At 50.2% G+C, this 11,509-nt stretch overlaps 1 protein-coding gene across 1 annotated transcript; it reads left to right on the forward strand.

Moving 5' to 3' along the window:
* Positions 1-3,670: 3,670 nt before the first annotated feature.
* Positions 3,671-11,244, forward strand: pcif1 (phosphorylated CTD interacting factor 1). Its single transcript, XM_004558952.6, has 16 exons — positions 3,671-3,868; positions 5,333-5,486; positions 5,566-5,690; positions 5,770-5,895; positions 6,096-6,229; positions 6,296-6,453; positions 6,651-6,798; positions 6,981-7,064; positions 7,155-7,254; positions 7,350-7,509; positions 7,589-7,758; positions 7,981-8,067; positions 8,146-8,330; positions 8,413-8,506; positions 8,585-8,760; positions 8,869-11,244. The coding sequence occupies exons 2-16, from the start codon at positions 5,360-5,362 to the stop codon at positions 9,197-9,199; spliced, it is 2,205 nt and encodes a 734-aa protein (XP_004559009.1). The 5' UTR covers positions 3,671-3,868; positions 5,333-5,359; the 3' UTR covers positions 9,200-11,244.
* The last annotated feature ends 265 nt before the right edge of the window (positions 11,245-11,509 follow it).

Here is an 11,509-nt window from a genome sequence, read left to right on the forward strand (position 1 = left end):
TCCTCTCTCTCTCTCTGTTCCTCTCTCTCTCTCTGTTCCTCTCTCCCCCTCTCTGTTCCTCTCTCTCTCTATTTTCCTCTCTCCCCCTCTCTGTTCCTCTCTCTCTCTCTCTGTTCCTCTCTCCCCCTCGCTGTTCCTCTCTCTCTCTCTCCCTGTTCCTCTCTCTCTCTGTTCCTCTCTCCCCCTCTCTGTTCCTCTCTCCCCCTCGCTGTTCCTCTCTCTCTCTCTCTCTGTTCCTCTCTCTCTCTGTTCCTCTCTCCCCCTCCCTGTTCCTCTCTCTCTCTGTTCCTCTCTCCCCCTCTCTGTTCCTCTCTCCCCCTCGCTGTTCCTCTCTCTCTCTCTCTCTGTTCCTCTCTCTCTCTGTTCCTCTCTCCCCCTCCCTGTTCCTCTCTCTCTCTGTTCCTCTCTCCCCCTCCCTGTTCCTCTCTCTCTCTGTTCCTCTCTCTCTCGTTCTGTTCCTCTCTCTCTCGTTCTGTTCCTCTCCCTCTCTGTTCCTCTCTCCCCCTCTCTGTTCCTCTCTCTCTCTCTGTTCCTCTCTCTCTCTGTTCCTCTCTCTCTCTGTTCCTCTCTCTCTCTGTTCCTCTCTCTCTCTCTCTGTTCCTCTCTCCCTCTCTGTTCCTCTCTCTCTCTGTTCCTCTCTCTCTCTCTCTGTTCCTCTCTCCCTCTCTGTTCCTCTCTCTCTCTGTTCCTCTCTCTCTCTCTGTTCCTCTCTCCCCCTCTCTGTTCCTCTCTCTCTCTCTTTTCCTCTCTCCCCCTCTCTGTTCCTCTCTCTCTTTCTGTTCCTCTCTCCCCCTCGCTGTTCCTCTCTCTCTCTGTTCCTCTCTCTCTCTGTTCCTCTCTCCCCCTCTCTGTTCCTCTCTCTCTCTCTCTCTCTGTTCCTCTCTCTCTCTCTGTTTCTCTCTCTCTCTCTGTTCCTCTCTGTTCCTCTCTCTCTCTCTCTCTCTCTCTGTTCCTCTCTCTCTCTCTTTTCCTCTCTCCCCCTCTCTGTTCCTCTCTCTCTCTCTGTTCCTGTCTCCCCCTCTCTGTTCCTCTCTCTCTCTCTGTTCCTCTCTCCCCCTCTCTGTTCCTCTCTCCCCCTCGCTGTTCCTCTCTCTCTCTCTCTCTGTTCCTCTCTCTCTCTGTTCCTCTCTCCCCCTCCCTGTTCCTCTCTCTCTCTGTTCCTCTCTCCCCCTCTCTGTTCCTCTCTCCCCCTCGCTGTTCCTCTCTCTCTCTCTCTGTTCCTCTCTCCCTCTCTGTTCCTCTCTCTCTCTGTTCCTCTCTCTCTCTCTCTCTCTGTTCCTCTCTCTCTCTCTTCCTCTCTCCCCCTCTCTGTTCCTCTCTCTCTCTCTTTTCCTCTCTCCCCCTCTCTGTTCCTCTCTCTCTTTCTGTTCCTCTCTCCCCCTCTCTGTTCCTCTCTCTCTCTGTTCCTCTCTCTCTCTCTCTGTTCCTCTCTCCCCCTCCCTGTTCCTCTCTCTCTCTGTTCCTCTCTCCCCCTCTCTGTTCCTCTCTCTCTCTCTCTCTCTGTTCCTCTCTCTCTCTCTGTTCCTCTCTCCCCCTCCCTCTCTCTGTTCCTCTCTCCCTCTCTCTGTTCCTCTCTCTCTCGCTCTGTTCCTCTCTCTCTCTCTGTTCCTCTCCCTCTCTGTTCCTCTCTCCCCCTCTCTGTTCCTCTCTCTCTCTCTCTCTCTTTCTGTTCCTCTCTCTCTCTCTGTTCCTCTCTCTCTCTGTTCCTCTCTCCCCCTCTCTGTTCCTCTCCCCCTCTCTGTTCCTCTCTCTCTCTCTCTCTCTTTCTGTTCCTCTCTCTCTCTTTCTGTTCCTCTCTCTCTCTCTGTTCCTCTCTCTCTCTGTTCCTCTCTCCCCCTCTCTGTTCCTCTCCCTCTCTGTTCCTCTCTCCCCCTCTCTGTTCCTCTCTCTGTCTCTCTCTGTTCCTCTCTCTCTCTCTCTGTTCCTCTCTCTCTCTGTTCCTCTCTCCCTCTCTGTTCCTCTCCCTCTCTGTTCCTCTCTCTCTCTCTCTGTTCCTCTCTCTCTCTTTCTGTTCCTCTCTCTCTCTGTTCCTCTCTCCCCCTCTCTGTTCCTCTCTCTTTCTGTTCCTCTCTCTCTCTGTTCCTCTCTCTCTCTGTTCCTCTCTCCCCCTCTCTGTTCCTCTCTCTTTCTGTTCCTCTCCCTCTCTGTTCCTCTCTCTCTCTCTCTGTTCCTCTCTCTCTCTTTCTGTTCCTCTCTCTCTCTGTTCCTCTCTCTCTCTCTGTTCCTCTCTCCCCCTCTCTGTTCCTCTCTCTTTCTGTTCCTCTCTCTCTCTGTTCCTCTCTCTCTCTGTTCCTCTCTCTCCCTCTCTGCTCTGACAATCATCAGATATACAGTTGAAACCAGATATTTACTCTTCAGATAAAAACACTTTTTTAATTGTAACATCAAATCAGACTAAATGTTTATTTTTTAGATAAATATAAAAACACATTTGTTAACTTTAAGAGTAAAGAGAGAAACTGTCTGTGTTTCTTAATTGCAAATGGCACCAAATTGTATTCAAACTGAGCCACACTTATGGAGCTCCACAGCTCTGTTCCTGGTGTTTTGTTGACATCTCTTGATGTTCCCATGTCACAGAAACAGGCTCTGTGTTTTGCTCTCCTGCATTTGATGAAAGTGATAAAAATAGAAGCTCTGTCTCTCTTTATTCTGACATTTAGCTAATTCAAAAGATTTTAAATATTTATTTATCCAAAACAAAACAAGTTTACTCTAAAATGATGTTGTACAGTAAAAAATGTTCTTGTGTTTTCCATAAAGTGTAAATATCTGGTTTCAACTGTGAATATACTGCTGTGTATAGAAGTTCCTCTTGTTTTGCATAGAAATATACTGAACAACATACAAAGCATAATATATAAAATAACATCTACCAGAGTTTTTCCTTTGAAAGAAGCTCCTTATGTCCATTCTTGTATATCAGTGCATTACTGAAACAGATTTATTTAGCCGTGGAGGGAAACAACTGAAAATATAAAATAAACACACATGTAAGCTGAGACTCTCAGAAACAGCATTGTTGTTGTTCGGCTTTTCATTTCACCATTTGCTGATTCACTTGAAGAACGAGTAACGTAAACGTATCAGTTTGATATCAGTCTTTCGTGATACACCGTCATATTTACATTATTTGTACAGCTTTGGTACCTGGTCGAACTTCAGTTCTCTGCCTGGCTGCGCTTCTCTAACAGCGCACTCGCAGGCAGCAGCTGCCCCGCCCCTCACTCAGTGTCTGAGCTCAGATCATACCAATATTAGGGGGGATTTACGCACAGTCGTAAATTCCCACAGTGTGCGCTATGTGCTTCGAATATTGTGTGTAGTTTTTGTTTTATACAGTTATCAGCCAGGCATGTAACTATGAAAAAATTACACTCCAAAAGACCCCGGGCTTCTGAAAAAACAACCCGGGCTTAAGCCCAGTAAGCCACCCCCCGCCCCGCCACTGGTTATTATAAGAGATAAGTCATGAGATTTAAAGGCTTGACAAATGAAGTGGCCAGCTGGATCACACTTGCTGAGCAAATGCTCAAATCTATGTTTTAAGTTTTGAGTTCTGTGCATTATTAAAGAAATTAGAGCTGAAATGTGCCTTTAAGGGCAACACCCTCACGTTCATTGATGTGTGTGTGTTAAAACTCTTTGATGTTTTTGGTCACATCTCTCAGCTTTCAGCCTCTTTGACCTCTTCAACATGGCGCCCGCAGTGGAACACCTCGGGACAGGAAGGAGGTCGGGCGCTGCGCCTGCGCAGTTGCTCTGTCCGGGTCCCTGTAAAGATGTCTGAGCAGGCGGGGAGGGAGCGGAGCGGAGGACCCGAAACAACGCGCAGAACCCGCAACTGTCCGCGACTTAACCGGCCAAGGTAAGCGCCGACGGTCCCGCGGGCCGGCTCCGGGCGCACCGACACGCGGCGGAAGGTGTCAGCTCCCGGTGGGGGCTGGACAGTGGCGCGCGGGGCGGCCCAGCTCGGAGCACAGAACAGAAATGTTAGTGAGGGCGCGCGACGCTGTGGCAGGGGCGTGTCCGCCATCTTGTGAGTGAAGTGGCGCCTGAACAGCCGCAGGTCTCTGAGCCTAATGGCGGCTAACTGCCGATGTGACCGCGCGAAGGTTCCGAACCCGACCTTTACTGAGCGTGCTGCCCAGCCTGACCCCACCGCAGAGCCGGACCGGCCGTCACCGTGTGTCCGTGTCGGTCCCGGGCTCCCGAGCAGCCGCCGCAGCCTTTTGTTGTCCTCCTCCCCCTCTCTCCCTCCTCCCTGTTTGTTTGGGAAACCTGCACCGCGCATGCGTGTAACCATGGCGCTAGTTTCTGCGTGTAAGAAAACACGATCAAACGTGTCGACAGCGCGCTAAAATCTGTCTGAGCCCATCGATCATTGTGATCAATTTAATCACTGATCGGCTGTTTGCCGCCGTCTGACGTCAGCGCGCCACATTAACCCGCGGGATCGGAGCAAGCACCGAGACCGCCACAACACACACGCACATAGACGCCTGGATGCACGCACGCGCCAACACACCTGAACGAGCACCTGTAACGCTGATCAAACTACTGATGAGTTTGTCTGATCTGTATGGCCCTCTGAGCAGGGCTGGGTGTGCCCACCGATTCTCACTCAGTTATTCTAATTCTGATCATTTATCAGTACATGGGCATATTTTTACATCTGTGTATAAAACAAAGCTGACACTGAGACAGGTGTGAGCATCACAGCAGAGGCCTTTGTGTCAGAGTAACTGAGGATAAAACAAAAAGCCAGCAGCAGCAGATTTTCCTGGAATAACTTTTTATAGCAGATAATGTTAAAAATATTCTACAGTAGATCAAAAACTGAAGAAAACCACAAATCAACACGTGAACATTACCTGATGCTGCTTAAGGGAAGCAGAGCACACTGAGAGAGAGCTGTGCAGGAAGTGTTTTTTTTATCCTGGTGGATTCAAAAAAGCCAAAGTCAGAGAAAACTCGTGACCACGTGTATCAAACGTGAAACGTAGTTTGGATCTTCTGTTGCTGCTGGTTCAGTGAATTTTGGTCTGAGAGTGACGAAGACATGTCGGCTTTCAGCCCCGACAGCATGCACGTGTCATGGGGTGAACCATCCTTGCTCTGTTTATATATTTTTACCTGCTCGTTAATCGTTGCTGTTTGGCGAGTGTTGAAATGAGCTTCTGGTATTTCTGTCGAAATACATTGTTATTATTATTATTATTATTATACATTATTATGTCAAATCGATACCATTATTTGTAAAACCCACCCCTACCTCTGATTGCAGCTGCACACCTGTCTGACTCATTCTCACCTGTGTTTTGTTTTGAAGGCACGTGATGTCATTCTAACTGCCAAGATGTCCAATGACAGCCAGGGATTGGTGAAGGGGGAGGCGGCCATGATGCTGGCTCCCTCTGGCTCCGCCTCATCTCAGGGACCACCCCTTTCTCCGTCCACTGCCTCTAAAGCACCTGAGCTCCCAGGTACGCTCGTTTGCCTCTTACCTGTCCCACTCACCGTACTCCAACCCTGATTACCCTCTCTCTCTTTCTCCCCCCCTAGATGAGTTGGTTCAGGCTGGATGGTCCAAGTGTTGGTCTCGGCGGGAGAATCGGCCATATTACTTCAACAGATTCACCAATCAGAGCCTGTGGGAGGTGCCAGTGCTCGGCCAGCATGATGTTATTGTGAGTATTGCCTGTGCTTATCATTTACAGTTATTGATTGATATGCAGTTATTGATCAGGTACCGATCTGTGTCTGCAGTCTGATCCTTTAGGTCTAAATGCGGCTCCTGCAGAGGGCGGGGACAGTAACCTTGGTAATGGTCAGAGGAAGAGGAGGAGCTCTGAGGAGCAGGGGGGAGGACCCAACAGCTTCAAACGTGCTAAGGTAAAACGGAGTCCTAGGTTGGATGAGCCAGAAAGATGCTCTGCTGTGATTGGCTGACATACTGACCTTCATGCCCGCTGTTACATTTCCTATGCCACGATTAGTAACCTGACAACCAATCACAGCAGAGTGTGAATAGACTGACGTATGATGCTCCGAGTGCAGGTGAGCGAACCCTGACCAGGTCTGTCTGTTACCAGGTGGAGCCGACCACGCCCATCTCTCCCAGCACTCCTGGGGTCAAACCCTGGAGCTCCGCCGCTGAGGACAAACAGGCCCAGTCCGCCACACCCACCACACCGAGCCCCGCCCCCGCGCCGTACAGACCAGCTGTGTGAGTACTGCATGTTGTTTTGTTTTGTTTTGTTGAAGGACCTTTTTGATTGGTCGGTGTTTTCAGGATTTACTGGGACCTGGACGTGCAGACCAACGCCGTGATCCGAGAGCAGGCCCCCGCCAGCCACCACCTGCCCCCCCACCCCGAGATCGAGCTCCAGCGAGCGCAGCTGGTCACCAAGCTGAGGCAGCACTACCACGAGCTGTGCCACCAGAGGGAAGGTATGCCACACGTGCAGGTTGTGTACTGGTAGCTCCTCCCCCACAGGTGAGAGGTGGAGGGAGAACACATCTTCAGATAGGGTGAAGGTCAAAGGTCATCAGAGACTTTGGAGCCGTCCAAGCCCGAGTGTTCATTAATGGGTATGACGGGCATGTGTGAATGTGAGCTCTGACCAGGTGTTGGTTCTCTGCCTCAGGTATCGATCCGCCCCGGGAGTCCTTCAACCGCTGGCTGCTAGAGAGGAAAGTAATTGACAAAGGTCACGACCCCTTACTGCCGAGTGACTGTGACCCTGTTATCTCCCCATCGATGTTCCGAGAGGTCATGAACGACATCCCTATCAGGTGACTTTAAAATCGAGTGGCGTTCGCGTCTCGTGCTCTTGGCGTTCGTTTGCTGTGAGGAGAACATGAGATTTGCTTTTAATTGAGTGATAAATGTCTGACACTAGAAATAGTCTGAATTTATTGATCAGAGATCATGTGCAGATTAATATATTGATCAGTGATTGGTTTGTGTGTGGCAGGTTGTCTCGCATTAAGTACAAAGAGGAGGCTCGGAAGCTGCTCTTTAAATACGCTGAAGCTGCCAAGAAGATGATCGACTCCAGGTAGGACCCAGCTGACCAACTGCTGAGCTCAATCCTGCTGAGATTATCAAGTGGGCCCGCGCTCTGACCTCTGACCTGTCACCCATGCAGGAATGCGAGCCCGGAGAGCAGGAAGGTGGTGAAATGGAACGCCGAGGACACGATGAACTGGCTGCGCCGAGATCACTCTGCCAGCAAGGAGGACTATATGGTAACCTGTGACTTTCGCTTCATCTGTACTCGTTACACGATTGCTTGTAGATCACCTGTACAAGTCGCCTGTGACTGTCACTGGTGTATCTGCAGGACCGTCTGGAGCACCTGAGGCAGCAGTGCGGTCCTCACGTCGCCGCCGTCGCCAAAGATTCTGTCGAGGGAATCTGCTCCAAGATCTACCAGCTGTCTGCGGAGTACAGCCGCCGCCTGCGCCAGACACACCTGAGCCTGCTGCAGGACCCGCCCACTGGTACACTTCAGTCCTGTGTATTATTCACCTGTGTACCTGGCTGTCTGAGCCCATAGTGTTCTGTCTCTGCATGTTTCAGAGGCGTGTGCGTCCCCGCCGCAGTCCCGCCTTGTCTACTGTTACCCGGTGCGTCTGGCGATCCCGTCGCCGCCGCTGCCTCGTGTGGAGCTTCACTTTGAGAATGACATGGCGTGTTTACGCTTTAGAGGAGAGATGGTCAAAGTTAACAGAGGACACTTCAGCAAACTGGTCAGTAACCCCGTGGTAATCTGATTACCTTAAAAATTGTAATCCGAGTACATAACAGCAACCTAGTCAGTACCTCCGGTGTAATCTGTTTACTTTTTACATAGTAATACAAGGACTCAAAAGAGTAATCAAAGTACTCATCAAAAAGCTGGTCAGTAACGCATTGTAATCAGATTACTGTGTCCAATCTGTCCCGTTTGTCTCTCACCTGTCTCGCTGCAGGAGCTGTTGTACAGGTACAGCTGTATAGACGACCCTCGCTTCGACAAGTTCCTGTCCAGAGTCTGGTGCCTCCTGAAGAGATACCAGGTCAGCTGACGGCGTGCTCGCTCGGTTCACCTGCTTCATTAGCTGCTCAAAGCTAACCAGGTGTGTGTGTGCGTGCAGGTGATGTTCGGCAGTGGTGCTAACGAGGGGAGTGGCCTGCAGGGGGCGCTGCCGGTGTTGGTGTTTCAGACGCTGAACCGTCAGTTTGGTGTTTCTTTCGAGTGCTTTGCCTCGCCACTCAACTGCTACTTCAAACAGTTTTGCTCCGCCTTCCCTGATACCGACGGCTTCTTCGGGTCCAGAGGGTGAGGTGACACAACTGGACAATCCGCTGCACAGTCTGTCCACTCTCCCTGTCCCAGCGTGACAATCTGGCATGTGTTTCAGGCCCTTCCTGTCCTTCTGTCCGGTCAGCGGCTCGTTTGAAGCCAACCCGCCGTTCTGCGAGGAGCTGATGGATGCAATGGTGACGCACTTTGAGGTCAGTACTAGTCTCTGATCTGGCCTCTGAAACGGACTGTGATCCAGGGTTTCTGATCCGGTCTCCTGTCTTTCTCAGGACCTGTTGGACCAGTCCTCGGAGCCTCTGTCGTTCATCGTGTTCGTGCCTGAGTGGCGTGACCCCGTGACTCCAGCTCTGACTCGCATGGAAGGAAGTAGATTCCTGCGTCATCAACTCAGCATTCCCGCCTACGAGCATGAGTACCGATCAGGGAGTCAGCACATCTGCAAAAGGTACTCGCACTACAGTGCTGTAGTATTACTGTAATACTAATATTGTGTACACTGAATTACTGATTGATTGTAGTAGCCTAATACTCTGATTACTTTATATATTATCAGGGATGAGATGTACTACCGGGCTGTACACGGTACTGCAGTTCTCTTCCTGCAGAACGACGCCGGCTTTGCGAAGTGGGCGCCTACTCCAGAGCGTCTGGCCGAGCTGACAGCAGCGTACCGCGCCTCTTCGACCCGCATTTCCTCCTTGTCGTCCCCTGGCCCTGCCCACATCTCTCCTGGAGATAGAGACTCCGCCCCCAAAACATCTGATAGGACACAGAGTAACGTATTGTCACCCGGTGGCCACGACGACAACAACAACAACGACAACAACAGCAGCGGTGATAGTGGCAGCAGCAGCAGTCCTCGAGACAAAGTGTCCACCGTGTAGGCGGGGCTTGTGGAGGCCACGCCCTTTCGCCTGTTGGACAGTTGTTTCAAGTTTTGTTTTCTGACTTGTCTCGTTCAGATTGTCTTTCACCAGCACCTGTAGCAAATGTTTATCCATAATGCCACATGCCACCAGGGGGTGGGCGAAGCCTGAATTAGCCCCACCCTCTGCTGGCTTTAACCCCGCTCTGTTGTGATTGGTCAAAGCTCTGGAGCTTTTTTTATTTTTAAAATTTTTTTTTAAAACTTGCAGCTGATTCTTGTTCAGCTGTGGCTTCTGTTGTTCAGCAACAAACATCACAGCCAATCAGTGAGCAGCGACTTCGAGCTCCAGCAATAACCCCCCCCCACCTGTAATGTCACTTGTGACCACGGAGGACTCTGATCCCCGCACCCATAGGGCTTTCTGATTGGTCAATAAGGCAGCTACTGTTTCTATTGGACAGATCTTTGTTTTTCTGGGGTTTGATTTTGTTTTGTTTTTTTCAGTCCTGCTTCTGGTCCCGCCTACTTATAATGGCCCGGCCAGTCAGTGTGGGGAAATGGACTACTCATGAGGTGGAGGATTAACAGTTAGGTGGGAGGAGGTGGAGTCAGATTCAGACTGTTGCTCGGAGACAGACGCCTTAGAGTGCGGGGTCACTGACGCTGAGGGGGCGGGGTCTCATGTAATCAAACTGACAGACATTTGTGTGAACACGACAGTTTTTTGTCATTAACGTCTTTTTTTTCGGGTTCATCAAACGTTTGTCAGAAAAATTAAAGTTTTTTTTTATTTAAACTTTTGGGAGTTTGCTTTGTGTTTTGTTTATTTTATTTTTAAGTGTTTCAAACATTTTTTTTCCCTCTTTTCTGCTCTCTGACTCCTCCCACTCAGTAACCTGACACTACAACAAATGTTTGTTCTGGGATTGGCTGGCTGTGGCCCAATGAGGCGTCTGTTTCCGGGGCTGGCAGCAGTGTATATAGTGTATAGCCTGTTGATGTTTTAATTTAAAGCGACGGTGTGAAACCAAAGCGACAAAGCTGCGATAGACAGACTCCTCCTCCTCACATCGTCTTCATCATCATCCGGTGTGCGTGAACTATTTCGAAGATGTTCCTGACTCTCAGAGCGTGCGCCGCCATTCTTACGTTCCTCTTCCCGTTCAGCACGAGGTCATGTGTTCAGGTGTTTCGTGCCGCTGCAGCTTCACTTGTTTGGTCACGTTAAGAACGTTCGTCACGGCTTCGACATGTGACAGTAATGTAAAGCACCGCAGGACGCCACTCTGGATGTGTTATTGGCATCAAACCCTGACATGAACTGTCTTAGTCACCGTTGTGTGATGGCGTGCATTTAAATGCTGCCCTCGCCATCACACAAAGGTCACTATGAAACTTTTTGCAGTTTTCTTGGCGAGCCGAAGCGCTCACAGAGATGCCATCATAATCTGTCTCCACGGGAACAAATGCACCAGGAGAAACGTGACGCAGGACGCGATGGAACAGCGGATTTTTACACGTGAACGTAATTGTCGTTGTGACACTCGCTCACATGTAAGGATTAACGCGCGTGTGGTGGATTAACTCCGAACCAGGAGTGTGCACGTGAGCCGAGCACTGGTTCTTTGATGTCACAGTGAATACTGAGCTGTGATTGGCTGCTCTGGCAGCAGCAGTGAAACGTGCACATGATGCTCCGGTGATGCAATCAGAGGCTCATCCACTGGGCCCGCCTCCATAGGTGTGTGTCCTGGTCATAGCTGCGTCCATGTGCCCAGTTACTTGTGCACAAACTCCAGGTGTTTGTCAGAGGGCGGAGCTAGAAGTGCTGATAGCTTAGCATAGCACAAAGTCGCTAATGTTGCAGCTGCAGACGTCTCACTTCATCTGACTCACCTGCTGGGTTCACTCCTCTTTGACTGTCTGTGATGTAGACACCTTACTGGAGGCGGCGGCTCGCCAAAGCCTGGCTGTAAACAGGAAGTGGTCCATCTTGTTTGTTGGCCCCTCTGCAGATTGTAAATAGTGTCTGTACTCCAGTAAAATCTGAAACCAGTAAAACCAGTGCTGTTCCTCTTTCTGCTACAGTCACATGACCTCACACAGTCACACCAGTGTAAATGTTTGTCATCTACAGTAAGACCATCTGCAAGTATCATTTGTCGTTTCTGTGTGATGACAGTTTAAACAAACTTCACGTTAGTCAGTTTTCAGTGTTACACTCTCACCTGTGACGTCACCCTGGAGTCTGCCTGCCGGGGTCCATCCCCATGAACAGAACAGAATAAAATAGCGGGTTTTCTCTGAGAACACGGTTGGTGCACAC

This window comes from Maylandia zebra, linkage group LG5 (genome assembly GCF_041146795.1).
Source record: "Maylandia zebra isolate NMK-2024a linkage group LG5, Mzebra_GT3a, whole genome shotgun sequence".
NCBI lineage: Eukaryota > Metazoa > Chordata > Actinopteri > Cichliformes > Cichlidae > Maylandia > Maylandia zebra.